Below are 21,733 nucleotides of genomic sequence, written 5' to 3' on the forward strand. Positions count from 1 at the left end.
TTTAGAATTTTAGACTTGACTATTCATATATGCAGCATGGTAGCACTGGATAGCATTCTGGCTTCACAGCGCCAGGGTCCCAGGTTCAATTCCCCGCTGGGTCACTGTCTGTGCGGAGTCTGCACGTTCTTCCTGTGTCTGTGTGGGTTTCCTCCGGGTGCTCCGGTTTCCTCCCACAGTCCAAAGATGTGCAGATTAGGTGGTTTGGCCATGATAAATTGCCCTTAGTGTCCGGAAGAAAAAAAAAGGTTAGGAGGGGTTATTGGGATAGGGTGGAAATGAGGGCTTAAGTGAGTCGGTGCAGACTCGATGAGCCAAATGGCCTCCTTCTGCACTGTATATATGTTCTAATGCACTCCTGGCTAGTGTCCCATATTTTACCCTCTGTAAACTTGAGGCAATCTAAAATTCTGCTGCCTTTGTCCAATCTCACACCAATTACTATTCACCCACATCTGCTGGTCTACACTGGCTCCCGGTTCAGCAACACTTCTTAAAATTCTCATCCATGGAGCTTCCCCCTTCCTATCTCTGTCATCTTCTCCAGCCCCACAATAATTTCCTCCCACAGTCCAAAGATGTGCAGGTTAGGTGTATTGGCAATGATCAATGTGAGGGGTTACATGGATAGGGCTGGGGAGTGGGCCTAGGTAGAGTGCTGTCAGGTGAGTGCAGACTTGATGGGCTGAATGACCTCATTCTGCACTGTAGGCATTGCATGAACCCTCCAAGATCTCTTCACCCCTCCAACTACGGCTTCTTGAGCATCCCAATTATCATCGCTCCATCCATCATTGTTGTGACCTCTTGAAGGGCTGAAATTCTAGAATTCCCTCCCTAAACCACTCTGTCCTCTTTCTTTAACCACCTCTTTGACTAAGCTATTGGTCATAAGGTGCAATCCAACGTTCACCCATCATGGAAATTTGACATAACTTGCAGCACTAGGATCTTTAATAAACACCCAATGGGATATTTATTAAAGACCTTAGTGCTGCAAGTTGTTGTGATAACGTTCTAGGAGGGATGAACATTGGATTGCACCTTATTTCTATCCCCGGAGCTGTAAGACGATTCCATGTTTTTTTTTATTTATGGGATTGTATGTGGGTGGAGCTACACTGGCGGAAATAAGAGCTGGCGGGTGATTTCCGTTTCCGAGCAGTGTTGCAGTGAAGGAGTAGGTAGCGCCGCCAGGTAGGTGCATACAGCCTGGGTGATTGACAGCTCACCTCCCGGGACTGACAGTCACTGGCTTGCAGACAGAGTGCGGCGCTGGTTTGGGGCGGCTTTCCTCTTTACACTAGTATTGTAAATTAATCGGCGCAACAGCCCGGCTTGTGCCTTATCGTTGCAACAACAACAAAAATGGAAAAGCGGTCAATTGAACATCTGAAAGCCGCCCACTAGACATGGCGTGGGGAGATGAGGGAGGGAGGAGGTTGTGCTGGTGAGGGCTGTGTATCTGTATCGTTGTTTCAAGGTGCACCAGGTCAGGTGCTTACCTGTTGCACTGGGTTAGTCATTCCACCATCAACTTGTCCCAGTTGTAAGGCTGCGCTTTTGTGCTTGACTAATTGCCCAATGCTTAAACTCGGCGTGTCAGTAACAACGGTTAGTATACATCGGTAGTAAACCATTATTGTAATCGCTGGAGCAAGTGTGTAGTGAGGCAATGTTATTATCTTAATCCCTCGTGAAAGTGGCATTGTTTTCAATTTTAAATGAACAGTGATGTATTGCAGTGATGTAATTTTGCTCTGACTTGCCTCATTCTGTTACAAAGTTGTCATTGCAGTGGAGGGTTAGCACTGTTGCTTCACAGCGCCAGGGTCCCAGGTTCGATTCCTGGCTTGGGTCACTGTCTGTGCGGAGTCTGCACGTTCCCCCTGTGTCTGCGTGGGTTCCCTCCGGGTGCTCCGGTTTCCTTCTACAAGTCCTGAAAGAGGTAGTGTTAGGTAATTTGGACATTCTGAATTCTCCCTCTGTGTACCCGAACAGGTGCTGGAATGTGGCGACTAGGAGATTTTCACAGTAACTTCATTGCAATGTTAATGTAAGCCTACTTGTGATGATAAAAATTATCAACCAAACCCAACAATTAAAACACATATCTTCCATCCAGTGTTCATGATCACCATTAGAATCCATAGAATCTTTGCAGAGCAGGGGTCATTTGACCCATTTGAGTCTGCACCAACCCTCTGATGGAGCATTGCACCTAGACCCACTCCCCCACCCTATCCCTGTAACCATGTACATTGATCATGGCCAATCCATCCAATCTGCACATCTTTGGACTGTGGGAGGAAACCGGAGCATCCGGAGGACACCCACGCACACATGGTGAGAATGTGCAAACTCCACACCGACAAGTCACCGAAGGCTGGAATCAAACCCAGGTCCCTCATGCTGTGAGGCAGCAGTGCTAGCCACTGTGTGGCCATTTTTTATTAAGCATATTAATTTGAAGTGGACATATAACTCAATGTTGTAAAAACCACAAGTTCTCCCTGTGTCTGCGTGGGTTTCCTCCTGGCAGCTGTGGTTTCCTCCCACAAGTCCTGAAAGATGTGCTGTTAGGTCAATTGGACAATCTGAACTCTCCCTCAGTGTACCCCAACAGGTGCTGGAATGTGGCGACTAAGGGGTTTTCACAGTAACTTCATTACAATGTTAATGTAATCCTACTTGTGACAATAATAAAGATTATTATTAGGTGGCTCTAGAAATAGTGGATGCATTGGTGATTATCTTTCAGGACTCTATGGACTCTGGAACAGTTCCTGCAGATTTGAGGTTTGCTAATATCACTCACTATTTAAAAAGGGAGGTTGAGAGAAAGCAGGGAATTATAGACCAGTAAGCTTTACATCCGTAGTGGGGAAAATTCTAGAATCTATTTTCAAAGAGTTCATAGCAGAACACTTCGAAAACAGTGGCAGGATCGGACCGTCAGCATGGATTTATGAAGGGAAAATCGTGCTTGACAAATCTACTGGAATTCTTCGAGGATATAACTAGTAGAATTGATGAAGGGGAGCTGGTGGATGTGGTCTATTTGGACTCAGAAAGCTTTTGACAAAGTCCTGCATAAAAGATTAATGTGTAAAATTAAAGTGCATGGGATTGGGGGTAGTGTATTGAAATGGATAGAAAACTGGTTGGTGAATTGCTGTCTCGCGGCGCCAAGGTCCCAGGTTCGATCCCGGCTCTGGGTCACTGTCCGTGTGGAGTTTGCACATTCTCCTCGTGTTTGAGTGGGTTTCGCCCCCACAACCCAAAGATGTGCAGGGTAGGTGAATTGGCCACGCTAAATTGCCCCTTATGTGCAGTTTGGGTCTCTTGAGATACAAATGTGCCAGCAGCAAGCAGTACTAGCTATTATCTCCACAACCAGGACAGTTGAAAGCTCTATCCTTCTCTCCTGAGTGATAAGGGAACGCCAACATGTGTGATTAGCCATGACCCTTATTCTTGAGTTTGTTTGCCAAGTTGAAGGAATGCCATATGTTCTAGTCAAGTCATTGTTAAAGCAGGGTGCTGTGCGCAAGCATTATAGATTCAAAGAATTACTTCCGGTTGCGGCTATGCTGAGCTAAGTCGCACGTTCGGCAGCTCCTGCCAGAAACGGACTTTTGGGCTCTTTTTAGGGGCGCCAGCGGCATTTGTTCGATGGTTCCCAGTATGGGAAGGTGACAGTACGATTTCCCCGGCACTGTATGGATTGGACCAGGAGTGGAGCGGTGAAAAAAGTAATTTTGGTGCAGCGAAAAGTGTGAGGGAGGAAAGCCAAGATGGCAGCGGGTGGAGACCAGGCAGCGTGGTCGCAGGAGCAGCGGGAGTTTTTCAAGCGCTGCTTCACGGAATTGAAAGCGGAGCTGCTGGAGCCGATGAAGGCTTCGATCGACAAGCTGGTCGAAACCCAGAAGGCTCAAGGGGCGGCGATCCGGGAGGTGCGGCAGAAGGCCTTGGAGAATGAGGATGAGATATTGGGCCTGGCGGTTAAGGTCGAGGTGCTGCTTAAGAAATGGCAGGAGAAGTTCGAGGACATGGAGAATCGGTCGAGGAGGAAGAACCTGCGGATTCTGCGTCTCCCGGAGGGAGTGGAGGGGTCGGATGCTGGAGCATATGTGGTCACGATACTGAACATGTTGATGGGCGCGGGAGCCTTCCCGAAGCCCCCCTGGAGCTGGAGGGGGCCCACCGAGTCCTGGCGAGGAGGCCCAAGTCTAACGAGCCGCCGCGGGCGGTATTGGTGCGGTTCCACCGCTTGGTGGACAGGGAGTGTGTCCTCAGATGGGCAAAAAAGGAGCGGAGCAGCAGGTGGGAGAATGCAGAGGTCCGTATATACCGGCACTGGAGTGCGGAGGTGGCCAAGAAGAGGGCCGGGTACAATCGGGCTAAGGCGGTTCTGCATCGGAAGGGGGTGAAATTTGGGATTTTGCAGCCGGCGCAACTGTGGGTCATGTTTAAGGACCGGCACCACTACTTCGAGACGCCGGAGGAGGCGTGGACCTTTATCCAGGCCGAAAAGTTGGACACGGACAGAGTCGGCTGTGAGGGGAGGTCGCGGGGGGCTACTGTGGTTACTGTGCTTTGGGGGATGTTCTGTTCTGTTGTGTATTGTTTCCTTGGGTGCTGGGTGGGGTAGGGTGAACTGGTTCGAAGGGGGGGTTTTGTGAGAGTGTGGGTGTCAGTGGTTGGAAGGACAGGGCCCCGTTGGGGGGAGGGGAGATGGGAGCCAGAGGTGGGGGAGCTGGGATTAGGCCGCAAAAGGGAGCTGCGCCAGAGAGGGCGGGGCCGGTTTGATGGAAAGCGCCGGCTTTTTCCCGTGCTAGGGAAGGAAGGGGGCAGGGCCGGGGGGAAGGGCGGTGTTGAGAGGGGCGCCCGCTGATGGACAGGAGGGGGGAGACTACCACACTGTGGGTCGATGGAGTGGCCGGGGTCAGCAGGAGTCAGCTGACTTACGGGAGTGCTGTGGGGGGAGCAACGCAGCTAGGGGGGGACCTAGCCGGGGGGGGGGGGGGGGGGAATGGGTTGCTGCTGCATTGGCCAAAGGGGAGCTGGAGCGGGCAGCCCCCTGATCCGGCTGATAACTTGGAATGTGAGAGGCCTGAACAGGCTGGTCAAGAGGGCCCGTGTGTTCGCGCACCTGAAGGGACTGAAGGCAGATGAGGTTATGCTCCAGGAGACGCATTTGAGGGTAGCAGACCAGGTTAGGCTGAGAAAGGGGTGGGTAGGGCAGGTTTTCCACTCTGGGTTGGACGCAAAGAATCGAGGGGTGGCGATTTTGGTGGGGAAGCGGGTGTCGTTTGAGGCGCTGAGCATCGTGGCAGACAATGGAGGTAGGTACGTGATGGTGAGCGGTAAGCCGCAGGGGGTGCGGGTGGTATTAGTGAATGTATATGCCCCGAATTGGGATGATGCCGGATTTATGCAGCGCATGTTGGGCCGGATTCCGGACCTGGAGGCAGGGAGCTTGATAATGGGGGGGGGGACGGGGGACTTCAACACGGTACTGGATCCAGCATTGGACCGCTCCAGGTCCAGGACGGGTAAGAGGCCGGCGGTGGCCAAGGTGCTGAGGGGGTTTATGGACCAGGTGGGAGGAGTGGACCCATGGAGGTTTGTCAGGCCGGGGGTCAGGGAATTTTTTTTTTCCCACGTCCATAAAGCCTACTCCCGGATAGACTTGAGCAGGGCACTAATCCCAAGGGTGGAGGACACGGAGTATTCGGCCATTGCCATCTCAGACCATGCCCCGCTTTGGGTGGAGCTGGAGCTAGGGGAGGAGAGGGATCAGTGCCCGCTGTGGCGCCTGGATGTGGGCTTGCTGGCAGATGAGGTGAGCGGGGGGATCCGGGGGTGCATTGAAAGCTATCTAGAGGCTAACGATAATGGGGAGGTGCAGGTGGGGGTGGTCTGGGAGGCGATGATTAGGGGAGAACTAATCTCCATTAGGGCCCACAAGGAGAGGAGGGAGAGATTGGTGGAGGAGATTTTAAGGGTTGATAGGAGGTATGCAGAGGTCCCCGAGGAGGGACTACTCCAGGAGCGACAAAGCCTCCAGGCCGAGTTTGACCTGTTGACCAGCAAGAAGGCAGAGGTGCAGTGGAGGAAAGCGCGAGGGGCGGTGTATGACTACGGGGAGAAGGCTAGCCGGATGTTGGCACACCAGTTTCGGAAGCGGGAGGCAGCGAGGGAGATTGGGGGAGTTAGGGATAAAGGGGGGAACATGGTGCGGAGTGCGGTGGGAATAAATGGGGTGTTTAGAGACTTTTATGAGGGGCTGTATAGGTCTGAGCCCCCGACGGAGGAGGGGGGAGGAGCGTCGATTTTTGGATCGGCTGAGGTTCCCGAGGGTGGAGGAGGAGCAGGTGGCTGGGCTTGGGGCACCGGTAGGGCTGGAGGAGCTGACTTAAGGGGCTGGGGAGTATGCAGGCGGGGAAGGCGCCGGTGCCAGGTGGGTTCCCGGTGGAATTTTACCGGAAGTACTTGGACATGCTGGGCCCATAGTGAGGACTTTGAGGCGGGGGAGGGGTGGGCCCTACCACCGGGCGCTGATCTCGCTGATCTTGAAGCGGGACAAGGACCCATTACAGTGTGGGTCATATAGGCCAATCTCTCGCCTTAACGTGGACGCGAAGCTGTTAGTGAAGGGTATCGTTGTATGCCGATGACCTGTTACTGTATGTGGCGGACCCAGTGGGGGGGATGCCGGAGGTGATGCGGATCCTCACGGAGTTTGGAGACTTTTCCGGGTAAAAGCTCAACGTGGGGAAGAGTGAGCTCTCCGTGGTACACCCAGGGGACCAGGGAAGGGGGATAGACGAGCTTCCACTGAAGAGGGCGGAAAGGGGTTTTCGGTACCTAGGGATCCAGGAGCTGGGGGGCCCTACACAAACTCAACTAAATGAGGCTGGTGGAGCAGATGGAGGAGGAGTTTAAAAGGTGGGATATGCTGCCACTCTCCCTGGCGGGTAGGGTACAGTCGGTGAAGATGACTGTGCTCCCGAGGTTCCTTTTTATATTCCAGTGCCTCCCCATCCTGATCCCTAAGGCCTTTTTTAAGCGGGTCAGTAGGAGCATCATGGGATTCATGTGGGCGGAAAAGACCCCGAGGGTGAGAACGGTGTTTCTGGAGCGGAGTAGGGACAGAGGTGGGTTAGCGTTGCCGAATCTGTGTGGGTATTACTGGGCTGCCAATGTGGCGATGATACGCAAGTGGGTAATGGAGTTTGGGGGGGGGGGGGGCGTGGAAGAGGCAGGAGAATGCGCACAGACCGAAGATGCTCAGCAAAGTGATCACCCAGTCTGCATTTGGTCTCTCCGATATAGAGGAGACCACATTGGGAGCAGTGAATGCAGTAGATCAAATTGTAAGAGATGCAAGTGAAATGCTGCTTAACCTGGAATGAGTGTTTGTTTTGGGCCTGGGATGTTAAGCATGGAAGAGGTCAAGGGGCAGGTGTTACACCTTCTGCGATTGCATGGGAAGGTGCCATGGGTGATGGGAGAGGTACTGGGTATGGTGGAGGAGTGAACTCTGGGAGAATGTGCAAACTCCACACGGACAGTGACCGAGGGCCGGGAATCGAACTGGGATCCTCAGCGCCGCAGTCCCAGTGCTAACGACAGCGCCACGTGCTGCCTAAATGAGGGAGATTTGAGGAGTGTATGAAAGAAGGAAAGTTTGGGTGACAGATGAGAATTTAACATCAAGATGCTGCTTAACTGAGTCAGTGGGTTTCAACAAGCACAAGACAATGGGTGAACAGGACTTGGTGTGAGGAAGCACTTGGGCAGCAGAGCTTTCCATTCGCTACCCTTTATTCTTGTCCCATCTCTTCTATCTAGAACAGGAGCTTTTCGACTTCCTTTATGTTAGATTTCTGATGGCCAGAAATCAATCTTTACTCCGGTTTGGATGTAATTACAGTGATGGGAGCTACAGTTGTAATCTACAAACCATCATCAGTGTCTCTTTTATGTGCTCAAGTATTAATTGAATGAATGCTATCCGCTGTCTATATCCTTAATTATATAATTACCACCTCACACCAGGAACTTTCAGATGTAGTTTTCTGGATTTACACAAAGATGAGTATGGACCTGCAGAGTTATTTTCACTATAGCTGGGAAGTATCTGTTGTTTAGCGATTAATGATTTTCTGCTGTTCAGGCATGGGTAGTCCATACTGTCTATTCGGGTATGAACGTAAAGGTTGGAAGATGACAATGTCACAAGGAAAGACTTACTTGCTTTTGTTGCTGTCCTGATGTCTCCCATATTTCTGTTTTGTACCCAAAAATAAGGTGTTTAAAGTGTAGCCGAGTAAAAAGCAACACTTCCTGGCCCCAAACAGGAGCTCAGCAGCCTCCAGCAGTTTGGACATGAAGGGATCTCCCCTTCTGTTCGCTGATTCCGAGCTAAAACACGCAAACCTCTTGTTAATGAGAGAGGGGGGGTGGAAGGGCTTCATCAGCAGGGACGTGAATTTGTGCCTCTATAATGTCTCACTGGGGTACAGTTCTGTGAGCGTGGTCTTTTTTGCAGGACCTCGCCCAGTGGTTGTTCTTGCTGTCATCCTGATCAGTGGTTCACTGTATGACATGGCTAGCGTTCTATTCACTATTAGGCCTTGACAAATCTACATGCACTACAGCCGTTCTGGAATGCTCACCCTCCTCTGGGCAACTAGGGGTGGGCAATAAAAACTGGATTTGCCAACAATGGCCACATTCCCAGAATTAAGTAGGTAAAAATAAAACTGGGAGGGTGCACGATATGTCCCATTAGATTAATGAGATGACATGTAGTCAGCCTTGGGACAACTACAGACCACTAGCTCTACACCTGTTTTTCATGCCACAGTGTCCATAACTAAGAATTCTCTTTTCTGTTTCAACTAGAGAAATAATCCACCTCTTAAATGTTTTGCTGTGCCTCAGTGGGAATCTCTCTGGCTGGAGTCAGGAGGTTGTGGGTTAAAACCTGACTCCACAGATTGCTGTAAGGTCTGTCCATAACTTGCTGCCTAGTCCATAGAAATCTAATGATACAGGAGAATTTAACATAAAAGGGCTGCCCTCCGACCATCTCTAACCTTTTTTCTAGAGTACCCAATTCATTTTTTTTCCAATTAAGGGGCAATTTAGTGTGGCCAATCCACCTAACCACATCTTTGGGCCGTGGGGGCGAAACCCACGCAAACACGGGGCGAATGTGCAAACTCCACACAGACAGTGACCCAGAACTGGGATGGAACCTGGGACCCCGGCGGCGTGGGGCAGCAGGGCTAACCCACTGCGCCACCGTGCTGCCCCGTCCATCTCTAATCCGTTGTTCTAAAGCAGCAGCTCACAACAGGAGGTCCACAAGAGTTTTCCAGGAGATCAGAGGCTGGCCTAAAATGCAAATCACTGATTCACGAGCCATGACTTGAGGCCAGAACCCTTCTCCCCAGCACACGCGTGCTGAGGTACAACCAGAATAGCTCCTGAATGTGTGGCAGGCTTGATCATTAATGTCAGCAACAATAATGCTGTTTTAGAAGTACAAGTGTACAACTGTAAGATCAGGTTTTCAATGCTCAGGATGGAGAAACTGGTTGAATATGGAGACTGATCAGACTTGCAACATCCGTCTTGTTGGTATTTCATCAAAAACAGTACCATTCTCCCCATTAGTTTTTTTTTGCAGTGGGAAGCAAAATTGGGTGGAGTTTGTTGTGTTATGCTTCTTCATGTAGCATAAGTTGCTTCCTTGATGTATGCTCTGACAAAGGAAGGTTCAGACTTGGAGATAGGTTTAACACATTTATTGAACAGTTAACAATTCTCCTACTTGAGATTGACTCTCCTGTTAATCTTGCTATAGTAACTCAGTTTAACTAACCAGTCTGCTCTAAGCCATGCAGTGGGTGTGATGCTTCTGATCTGCCCCTGTGCTTCTCTCTAAGTGTCGCCTGTGGAAAGAGAGAGAGCATGTGTGCCTTTTATATGGGTTGCCCCCTTGTGGTAGTGTCACCTCTGGGTGTCTTGACTGCCCATTGGTCGTGTCCTATTCTATGTGTTCATTAGCTGTATGTCTGCATGTCATGATGTCCCTGGTGCTCCCTCTAGTGTTTACTTAGTCTTAGTGTATTTACATTAACCCCTTGTGTATCTACAGTGATGCATATCACCACAGAGTTGGACTGGTAATAGGAGAGCTTGAGCTACTTCCACCTCTGCTATTGCTGCTCTTTGATGAACTAAGCAATACCTTGATGCTGCTGGCATATTGGTATTGCATCATTATTGGTCAGAAGCAATGATTTGGGAATTGAGAATCTTCAGTTGTTTTTTTGTCCAAGTCTTACACCAGTGGCTAACTGCATTTGGTGCGATTGTGTACATCAATTTCTGAGCCCCACGCAATGGCTATAATATTGTTTTCCTTAATGCATCATGACCTGTGGAAAACAGTGTCATTCAGGCAAATATGCACGAAGTTGTTAATTTGACAATTGGCTAAAATGAACTGTGCCTACTCAATTAAAATTGGTGGCAGATGAATTGTCTCATTTGGGGAGTATAGAAATGGGGTATAGCAAAATGCTTCTTCCTGCAGCTATTGATAGGCAAACAGCAAACCACCTACTCCCTCTTGACTGAAATAAAAAATGCAAATGCCAACAGTGACTAAACCCAAAATTCTGGTCCAAGCTTATGTTTGCTGATTTCAGAGAATTACACAGCACAGAAGGAGGGCATTCAGACCCTCATGCCTGTGTTGGGTCTTTTGAGAGGCACCCATTAGGCGCACTTTCCTGCGTTTTTGCATCTGTTATTGGGTACGTGGGGTGGCACAGTGGTTAGCACTGCTGCATCACAATGCCAGGGACATGGGTTCAATTCCAGCCATGGGTGACTGCTTGTGTGGAGTTTGCACTTTCTCCCCGTGTCTGCGTGGGTTTCCTCCCCGGTGCTCCGGTTTCCTCCCACAGTCCAAAGATGTGCAGTTTGGGTGGATTAGCCATGATACAATTGCCCTTTACTGTCCAAAGATGTGCGGGTTAGGTGGGGCCACGGGGATAGAGCGGGAGAATGGGCCGAGGTAGGGTAATCTTTCAGAGGGTCGGTGCTGGCTAGGTGGGCTGAATTGCCTTGTATTCCAGTTTGCCTTGCAGTCAATGCACAGTTGTAGTAGTTAGTAGCAATTATGAATTGGCAATTAGTGGCCATTAATGTAGGAAATGGTGGCCTATTTGAGTGCAGCAATGTCTCGCACACAGCAGTGCAATAATGGGCAGGTAATATGTTTTTAGTGAGGTTGGTGGAGGGCTAAGGATAAATATTAGCCAAAGAATGTAGGGCGAGCCCACTTGTTGTAATGTTATTATCTGACTGTGTGCCTGAATTATGTGGTCAAGTCTCTGAGTCGGTGGTTTTGAGGTGAGTGTTACCAGTAACATGTGGATTTGTACCAGGCTATGCAGTGGCCCTTGGCAACAGAATAATACAGTGTTGTACAATACACACTCTTCCAAAGCAGCACGATGGGCTGAATGCCCTGCTGTACTGTGATACATTACTTAACCCTGTATCCTCTGGTGTGTGTTGCCGCGCAGAGATCTGTTGGCTTTTTAAAGTTATGTTTCCCGTTTTTTTTATTTGACAGGGGCGTTTTGGGGCAATGGATAATATGGAAGCGCTCACTGAGGACACCGGGAGTCACTTGGAATGTGAAGACTACGTGTTTCATGAATCCGAGCATTCGAGCAAAGTTCTGGATGGACTCAACAGCCTGCGACTAAACAATGCTTTCTGTGACGTTATTCTGTGTTGTGATGGTCAGGAATTCCCATGTCATCGCATTGTGTTGGCCTCCTTCAGCTCCTACTTCAGGGTCATGTTTTCCACAGATCTAGTTGAGTCCCGACAGGAGCGTGTGGCGATAAATGGTGTTGAGCCGCAGATGGTGGGTTTGCTGGTGACGTATTCCTACACTGCCCGTGTACTCATTACGAGAGCCAATGTCCAGCATCTGCTGGCAGCTGCCAACTTGTTGGACATCATGTCCATACGGGAAGCCTGCTGCAAGTTCATGGAGCGGCAGATGGATGAAACAAACTGTGTGGGTATTCACTGCTTCGCTGAGGCCCACTCCTGTGTGGAGTTGCAGACTAAGAGTCTGGACTATATCCTGCAACATTTCAACGTGGTTCAGATGCAGGAGGAGTTCCTCTCGCTCTCAGCAGAGAAGCTGATGGAAATTATCGCCAGCGATGACCTAAGCATCCCCTCTGAGGAGATGGTCTTCGAGGCTGTTGTCCTCTGGTTGGAAAAGGATCACTCCAGAAAACAGAACTTTGAGAAGGTGAGGGTACTGTTGAAGTTCTACCCACTTCACATAGTGACCTGATTGAGGTGTTTAAAATTTTGAGTGCCGAGAGGAGTCAATAGCAGGGAATGGTCTAAAATGAGGGGTTGTGGATGTGAGATTAAATTGAAAAATATCCGGGCAGCACGGTGTTACAGAGATTAACACTGCTGCCTCACGGCGCCGAGGTCCCAGGTTCGATCTCGGCCCTGGGTCATTGTCCGTGTGGAGTTTGCGCATTCTCCCCGTGTTTGCATGGGTTTCGCCCCCACAACCCAAAAGATGTGCAGGGTAGGTGGATTGGCCATGCTAAATTGGGCTACATCCTAGAGTTCTAAAGGAGATAGCTGAAGAAATAGTGGAGGCGTTTTGTTATGATCTTTCAAAAGTCACTGGAGTCAAGGAAAGTCCCTGAGGATTGGAAAATCGCTGTTGTAACCCCCCTGTTCAAGAAGGGAACAAGGAAAAATATGGAAAATTATAGGCCAATTAGCCTAACCTCGGTTGTTGGCAAGATTCTAGAATCCATTGTTAAGGATGAGATTTCTAAATTCTTGGAAGTGCAGGGTCAGATTAGGACAAGTCAGCATGGATTTAGTAAGGGGAGGTCATGCCTGACAAACCTGTTAGAGTTCTTTGAAGAGATAACAAATAGGTTAGACCAAGGAGAGCCAATGGATGTTATCTATCTTGACTTCCAAAAGGCCTTTGATAAGGTGCCTCACGGGCGACTGCTGAGTAAAATAAGGGCCCAAGGTATTCGAGGCAAGGTACTAACATGGATTGACGATTGGCTGTCAGGCAGAAGGCAGAGAGTTGGGATAAAAGGTTCTTTTTCGGAATGGCAACCGGTGACGAGTGGTGTCCCGCAGGGTTCAGTGTTGGGGCCACAGCTGTTCTCTTTATATATTAACGATCTAGATGACGGGACTGGGGGCATTCTGGCTAAGTTTGCCGATGATACAAAGATAGGTGGAGGGGCAGGTAGTATGGAGGAGGTGGGGAGGCTGCAGAAAGATTTAGACAGTTTAGGAGAGTGGTCCAAGAAATGGCTGATGAAATTCAACGTGGGCAAGTGTGAGGTCTTGCACTTTGGAAAAAAGAATAGAGGCATGGACTATTTTCTAAACAGTGACAAAATTCATAATGCTGAAGTGCAAAGGGACCTGGGAGTCCTAGTCCAGGATTCTCTAAAGGTAAACTTGCAGGTTGAGTCCGTAATTAAGAAAGCAAATGCAATGTTGTCATTCATCTCAAGAGGCTTGGAATATAAAAGCAGGGATGTACTTCTGAAGCTTTATAAAGCATTAGATAGGCCCCATTTAGAATACTGTGAGCAATTTTGGGCCCCACACCTCAGGAAGGACATACTGGCACTGGAGCGGGTCCAGCGGAGATTCACACGGATGATCCCAGGAATGGTAGGCCTAACATACGATGAACGTCTGAGGATCCTGAGATTATATTCATTGGAGTTTAGGAGGTTGAGGGGAGATCTAATAGAAACTTACAAGATAATGAATGGCTTAGATAGGGTGGATGTAGGGAAGTTGTTTCCATTTAACAGGGGAGACTAGGACCCAGGGGCACAGCCTTCGAATAAAAGGGAGTCACTTTAGAACAGAGATGAGGAGAAATTTCTTCAGCCAGAGAGTGGTGGGTCTGTGGAATTCATTGCCACAGAGGGCAGTGGAGGCCGGGACGTTGAGTGTCTTTAAGACAGAAGTTGATAAATTCTTGATTTCTCGAGGAATTGAGGGCTATGGAGAGAGAGTGGGTAAATGGAGTTGAAATCAGCCACGATTGAATGGTGGAGTGGACTCGATGGGCCGAATGGCCTTACTTCCGCTCCTATGTCTTATGGTCTTAAATTGCCCTGTAATGGTAAAAAATAAGTTGGGTACTCTAAATGTATTTATTTTTAAATGGAAAAATATTTGGGACAGAGAAAAACATTATTTTCCCTACATTGTGCACTGAACATCCTCAAACTGGGGCTTAGTGACGAGGTTTGATGGATAATGTTCTATCTGTGTGGAGGAAAAACACCATCACCGGTTGAGGGGCCATATGTTTTCATTATTATTTCTGTGTAATTCAAAGGAGTATGCGGTAGTAGCAATTTCATATAGAATAGTACAGAGGCATATCCAGCTTGCCCAAGCTCTTAGAGCAGACTTCATCTCACTTGAGGTAGCCTTCTAGAAATGCAAATAAGATCCAGAGCAGTTTTGTTTTGAAGCAGTTCTTGATATCCGGTGCGAAAGGCATGTCTGAATTATAAGACCAGAATTGTAATTCACATTGGAACTTTACAGAAACTGGTCAACTTGCAATACCAGACGCCAGGTGGCTTGTGGCAGCCATCTTCTGTCTGTGTCATTTCCTGCTTTTTGAAAGTCCTTTTTAAATATGTGAAATTACCGATCACTCATGCGCAAGTTACATTGTAACACTGGTTGTCCCTTTTGACTAGAATGTCTGCACTTACAAACACTTGGGATTGATTGTTTAGTTATATATTTGGTACAATTCCAAGATTATTTTAATTTATTTGCATTCTAGCTCTGTCCTTCCATTATTTTCCTAGTGTACTTCCAGGGTGAGGTTGATTTTGATACTGTGTGCCTACAGTGTCACTGGTGAAGATAGCAAGGCAGGAACAGAGTCTGAATCTAGTGAAGACTTGACCATTGGCGAACCTAATTTTGGAATTGAAAATGGAGATGGTTTCCAGTTCAGTAATTAAAGTCTCAATTTTTAAAATCCTTTCAGGTATTGGAGCACATTCGTCTGCCCTTAATTAGTCCTTATTACATCCATGATGTGATAGAGTCACTGAACATCATCCAGGAGTCTCTTCCTTGCCAGCGATTGATTTCCGAAGCAAAGGACTACCTCTTGTTACAAGACCGACGTGGGGAACTGTACAGCTCCAGGACGCGTCCTCGCAGATCAACAGGTGAGTACAGCAGCAACAAAGCTGTCAATTCTGTCATTTGATATTTGTAAAAGCAAGTGCTTTAAGAATTCCTATGAAATGCTTGCACGTTTGCCCTGTCTGCGTGGGTTTCACCATCACAATCCAAAGATGTGCAGGGTAGGTGGATTGGCTATGCTAAATTGCCCCTTAATTGGAAAAATTGTAACAAAAAAAATGCCATGGGATTTTCTTTTTATACACCTATCTGAGACCGCAGACTTTTGTTCAGCTTTTAATAAAAAACAGCACCTCTCACCATTCAGAACTCCCTCTGTACTGGGACATCGGTGCCGTGAGACAGCAGTGCTAACCACTGCACCACCTCCCAAACTTACTCTAGATTTTCATCCTCTGAACCAAGATAACCTCTCACTACTGGACTGACATCCTTTTTTAACAGAGCTACCCCACCTCCTTTTCCTATCTATTTTTCTGAAATGTCAAATACTTCTGAACATTTAGGTCCAAGCTGTAGCCATTTTTCTTTTTGCAACTTCTCTGTAATTGCTACCATCGTATTTATTTACTTTATTTGCTATCAATTCGTCCATCTTTTGAATGCCGCTGCCTTCAATTCTGTCTTTTTACCATTTTCCCTACTCTGACCTTGTTTACTGGTGCACTTTTGCACTTGTACACTTTATCTTGTCCTGTCCAAAATTAAAAGCTTAACGAGCCCAATTACTGTCTCATCAGTTTACTCTCGCATCATTTGTGTTTGTGGGGTCTTTTACATCTTCAAGAAGGGGCAGAGTGGACCTTGGTTTAAAGTCTGGTCCAAAATATAGCAGCTCCAACATTGCAGCACTTGCTCAGTACCACATTGGGAATGTCAAGCTAATTCTGTGCCCGAGACTCTGAAGTAGGACTTGGACTCATAAGGTGAGAGTGCTATCCACTGAATTAAAGCTGACATACACATGGATATTGTAAACGGGAACGAAAAGTGTTTTTCACTGTCCTGAGGTGGTGATGATTTATACAGAGCTGAGTTACTAACAAAAAGATTCCCTTTTTTTAAAAAAGGCTAATTCTTTAGCACTTTCTAGATCTAAATAACAACCTTTCCAACTTCCTCCGAAGTTCCCCACCCCTGTATTTTTTTAATTTAAATTTAAAAAAAAAAAAAAAAAAAATTTAGAGTATCCAATTTACCTTGGCCAATCCACCTACACCGCACATCTTTTGGGTTGTGGGGACGTGGGTTGTGGGGACGAAACCCACGCAAACACTGGGAGAATGTGCAAACTCCACTCGGACAGTGACCCAGAGCCGGGACCAAACCTGGGACCTCGGCGTCATGAGGCAACAGTGCTACCCACTGCACCACCGTGCTGCCCTAATTTTTTTTTTTTTTGCCAATTATTTTTCTTTCCAATTAAGGGGCAATTTAGCGTGGCCAATCTACCTATCCCGCACATCTTTGGGTTGTGGAGGTGAAACCTACGCATACATGGGGAGAATGTGCAAACTCGGACAGTGACCTAGAGCCAGGATTCGAACCCGGGTCCTCAGCATAGTAGTCCCAGTGCTAACCACTGTGCCACATGCCGCCCTTCCCACCCCTGTATTTTGACTTTTTTTTAATATACAGCTTGACTCTAATGCAAATGCAAAAGCTATCTGCTTGAGCAATCATGTCAATCCCTCTGAGGGTTATTGTCTAATTGTAATAATGGTTTTGGTACAGGGAACATAATGCAACTAGACATGGCTGTGGGATTAAGCCTGGCCACATCCCAATTTAGCTCACTGCTATTGGTGCAAACCTCACGACCCGCTGCCCTTTGACTGCTCAAATGCAGAGTCAAGCTGTAAGGTTTAAAAAAATAAAAAAAATAAAAAAAAAATTCTTATCCAGCCCAAATGCACTTGGCAATGTTGTCTATTATATGGAGGATTTGCCTGGATCCTGTGTGGCCTTTCTCATACAAGATCAGACTGTGGAACTCTCCCTGTATCCTGCTTTTATGAATTGGACTGCAATACTTGTGCAGTGGAGGGAGAAGTTTGCTGTTAATGTATCCTCTTCCTAGTCATCACTTTCTCTTTCTCCAGTCTTACTCACTCCATATCTGGGCAGCACAGTGGTTAGCACAGTTGCTTCATGGCTCCAGGGTCCCAGGTTCGATTCCCGGCTTGGGTCACTGTCTGTGCGGAGTCTGCATGTTCTCCCTGTGTCTGTGTGGGTTTCCTCCGGGTGCTCCGGTTTCCTCCCACAGTCCAAAGATGCGCAGTTTAGGTGGATTGGCCGTGATAAATTGCTCTTGGTGTCCAAAAAGGTTTGGTGGGGTTACTGACTGGGTTACGGGAGTAGGGTGGAGGCGTGGGCTTAAGTGGCGTGCTCTTTCCAAGGACCGGTGCAGACTCGATGGGCCAAATGGCCTTCTTCTGCACTAAGTTTTATGATTGTATGGTCCCTCCTCTATCCATATATATGGATAAACCACAACAAAATGGAATATAACCAGCAGTGGTTCAGTGGGTAGCACATTCACCTCTGAATCATAAGGGTGTGTGTTTTTAAGTCTCTATAATCTGACAATCCCAGTGCAGTACTGTGGGAATGCTGCACTGTTGAGATCCCTTCTTTCAAGACATTGAACTGAGGTGCTCTCTGGTGGATGTAAATAATCCCATGGCATTAGTTCAAAGAAGAACAAGAGGAATTCCTCCTGGTGTCCTGACCAATATTTGACTGTCCACCGACATCATTAACACATTATTGGGAAGCTGCCCTTTCCGTCCCCAAATAAGCTGCCGTATTTCTCCCATGACAACAGTAACTACACTTCAAAAATACTCCATTGGCTAAAAATGAGGAGTTTTTCTTAATACTGTGCTGGGTGGTTTAACCTTCTGAGTTTAAAAAATGGTGCTGCCCATTCTTCTGTTCCAGGTGCAACTGAGGTGATCATTGCAGTTGGAGGGGAAGATGATAAAGTGGTTCTCCGTAGTGTGGAAAGCTTTAATCCCATTGGCCGTCAGTGGAAGTGCCTTGCCCTTTTGCCCTTTGCTGTTAGTAAACATGGACTTGTCGTATCAGGTATGGTTTACATGGACTTTTATTGAGTTCTGAATGTTTTCCCTTGGGAGGTTTCACAGCACCTTTTTTCCCAAAGAATTTTTCATTATTACAAAATAAATACATACAGAGAGTACATTAATAACATTCCGAACATAGAACATTACAGCACAGTACAGGCCCTTCGGCCCTCGATGTTGCGCCGACCTGTGAAACCACTCTAAAGCCCATCTACACTATTCCCTTGTCGTCCATATGTCTATCCAATGGCCATTTGAATGCCCTTAGTGTTGGCGAGTCCACTACTGTTGCAGGCAGTATTCCTCGCCCTTACTACTCTCTGAGTAAAGAACCTACCTCTGACATCTGTCCTATATCTATCTCCCCTCAATTTAAAGCTATGTCCCCTCGTGCTAGACATCACCATCCGAGGAAGAAGGCTCTCACTGTCCACCCTATCCAATCCTCTGATCATCTTGTATGCCTCAATTAAGTCTTAACCTTCTTCTTCTCTACTAACCCCACTCCTTACACCTATAACTAAAACAAACAAAAGACCCCCAATTGATAACCAATAACCCCACCCCACCCTCCAACAGCTAACCGTGACTAACCTCTGAAAAAGAAAATGAATGGCTGCCATCTTGAATAAAACCCATCTACCGACCCACTAATGGTTTACTGGAACTTCTCAAGATATAGGAAACCTGCTCGATCACTCAGCCGTGCCGAGGGAGTGGGAGAACTCCATCCCAGCAGAAGGGCCATCAACAAATAAGGTGAGGGCATCTGCATTCACCGTCGAGTCTGAGACCCTGAAAATGGCCACCAGTGGACAAGGCTCCAGTTCGATATCCAGAATCCCTGACGTGTTAAAGAAGGAAACATGGTGGCGCAGTGGTTAGCCTTGCTGTCTCACGGCGCTGAGGTCCCAGGTTCGATCCCGGCTCTGGGTTACTGACCGTGTGGAGTTTGCACATTCTCCCCGTGTTTGTGTGGGTTTTGCCCCCACAACCCAAAGATGTGCAGGTTGGGTAGATTGGCCATGCTGAATTGCCCTTAGTGTCCCCAAACAAAAGGTTAGGTGGGGTTACTGGGTTACAGGGATAGGTTGGAAGTGTGGGGTTAAATAGGGTGCTTTTCGCAGTGGGGGGGGTGAACGGATGGTATGCTTGTTGGAGGGGGCTGTGTGTATAGTGCTGTTACTAGGCGGGGGGGGGGGGACTTTTGCTGTGGGACAATAGGGAGGTCGGGGACGGAGGCTGCCGGGAGGCAGGCCTGCGGATGCATGGGGCGCGGGCTGGAGACTGGCCCAAGAAAGGTGATGGCTGGAAGGGGAGGAAAGGGGGTGGGGGTGGAGTGGAGGAAAGAGGGGGGGGGTGGCGGCGGCGAGAAGCCCCCTAACCAGGCTGATCGCATGGAATGTAAGAGGGCTACATGGGCCGGTTAAGAGGGCATGCCTATTTGTGCATTTGAGGGGATTGATGGCAATGTTGGAGGAAACGCACCTTAGAGTAACTGACCAGGTCCGGCTAAGGAAGGGATGGGTCGGACAGGTTATCCACTCGGGGCTGGACCCTAAGACTAGAGGGGTCGTGATCCTGATTAATAAGCGAGTGTCACTCGAAGCGGAAGAATAGTTGCAGACGTGGGGGGTGGGGGGTGGGGGGTCGGTACATTATAGTCAGTGGGAAGCTGGGAGGGCTGCCGGTGGTACTAGTGAATGTGTATGCGCCGAATTGGGATGATGTGGAGTTCATAAGAAGGATGTTGGGGAAGATCCCGGACCTGGATTCGCATAAGCTGGTTATGGGGGGGGGGGGGGCTTCAACACAGTCATTAACCCAGGGCTAGACCCATCTACCTCAAGGACAGGCAGGGTGCCAGCAATGGCAAAGGAGCTAACTGGGTTTATGGAGCAGATGGGGAGGGGGGGGGGCCATGGAGATTTGGGCGGCCGAGAGTGAAGGAGTTTTCCTTCTACTCGCACGTGCATAAAGTGTACTCCTGGATTGACTTTTTTATCCTGAGCAGGGCTCTACTGACGCGGGTAGTGGACACTGAGTACTCAGCGATCACGATCTCGGATCATGCCCCGCAATGGGCTGACCTACAGGTGAGCAAGGAGGCTAGCCAGCACCCGCACTGGAGGCTGGACGTGGGACTTTTAGCGGATGAGGAGGTGTGCGGGCGGCTGACGAAATGTATCCAGAACTATCTGGAAGTCAACGACATGGGGGAAGTGTCAGCTGCGGTGGTCTGGGAGGCACTGAAGGCGGTGGTTAGAGGAGAGCTGATCTCGATACGGGCCCACAGGGAGAAGGCAGGCAGAGCAGAGATGGACCGACTAATAAAGGAAATACTACATGTCGACAGGAGGTATGCGGAGACCCCAGAGGCAGGGCTTCTAAGGAAACGAAGGAGGCTAGAGGTGGAGTTTGGCTTGTTAACTACAGGGAAGGCGGTGGAGCAGCTGAGGAAGGCGAGGGGGGAGATCTATGAATATGGGGAAAAGGCCAGCAGAATGCTTGCGCAGCAGCTTAGAAAGCGGGAGGTGGCCAGGGAGATTGGGAAAGTAAGGGACAGGGATGGGACCTGGTTGGAGATTCAGCTGGGGTCAATAAGGCGTTCGAGGAATTCTACAGCAGATTGTATGAGTGGGATCCCCAGTTGGGCCGGAGGGGATGAGGCAATTCTTAGGGGGACTGAGGTTCCCGAAGGTGGAGGAAGGGTTGGTAGAAGGGCTGGGGGCCCCGATCGGGATTGAAGAACTAGCAGAAGGGCTGAAGGCCATGCAGTCGGGTAAAGCCCCGGGACCGGACGGGTACCCCGTGGAGTTTTACAAAACGTTCTCTGGGATACTGGGGTCACTGCTGATGAGGACATTCAATGAGGCAAGGGAGAGAGGGGGGGCTGCCCCCAACGATGTCACAGCCACTATCTCATTGATCCTGAAGCGAGATAAGGACCCGGACTCCTACAGACCGACCTCCCTAATACATGTAGACGCCAAATTGTTGGCTAAGATCGTGTCTTCAAGGATTGAGGACTGCGTTCTGGACGTGATTGGGGAGGACCAGACGGGATTTGTTAAGGGGAGGCAGTTGGCGGCCAACTAAGAAGGCTGTTGAATGATATCATGATGCCCTCAGAGGGTAGGGACGTAGAGGTAGTGGTCGCAATGGACGCAGAGAAGGCATTTGACCGGGTGGAATGGAATTATCCGTGGGAGGTACTGGGGCGGTTTGGATTTGGGCGGGGCTTCATTGACTGGGTCAGGCTGCTGTGTCAGGCGCCCGTGGCAAGTGTTCAGACGAACAGGCTGACATCGGGCTATTTTAGGCTGCACCGGGGG

General features: G+C 48.8%; 1 protein-coding gene across 1 annotated transcript in view; it reads left to right on the forward strand.

Moving 5' to 3' along the window:
• Positions 1-1,243: 1,243 nt before the first annotated feature.
• Positions 1,244-21,733, forward strand: part of LOC140394314 (kelch-like protein 24) — a 47,730-nt gene continuing 27,240 nt past the window's right edge. The window contains 4 exon segments of the mRNA XM_072481469.1: positions 1,244-1,614; positions 11,669-12,367; positions 15,146-15,332; positions 18,253-18,399. Coding sequence (XP_072337570.1) covers positions 1,426-1,614; positions 11,669-12,367; positions 15,146-15,332; positions 18,253-18,399 — 1,222 coding nt within the window. The 5' untranslated portion in view covers positions 1,244-1,425.

This window comes from Scyliorhinus torazame, chromosome 17, assembly GCF_047496885.1.
Source record: "Scyliorhinus torazame isolate Kashiwa2021f chromosome 17, sScyTor2.1, whole genome shotgun sequence".
Taxonomy (NCBI): Eukaryota; Metazoa; Chordata; class Chondrichthyes; order Carcharhiniformes; family Scyliorhinidae; genus Scyliorhinus; species Scyliorhinus torazame.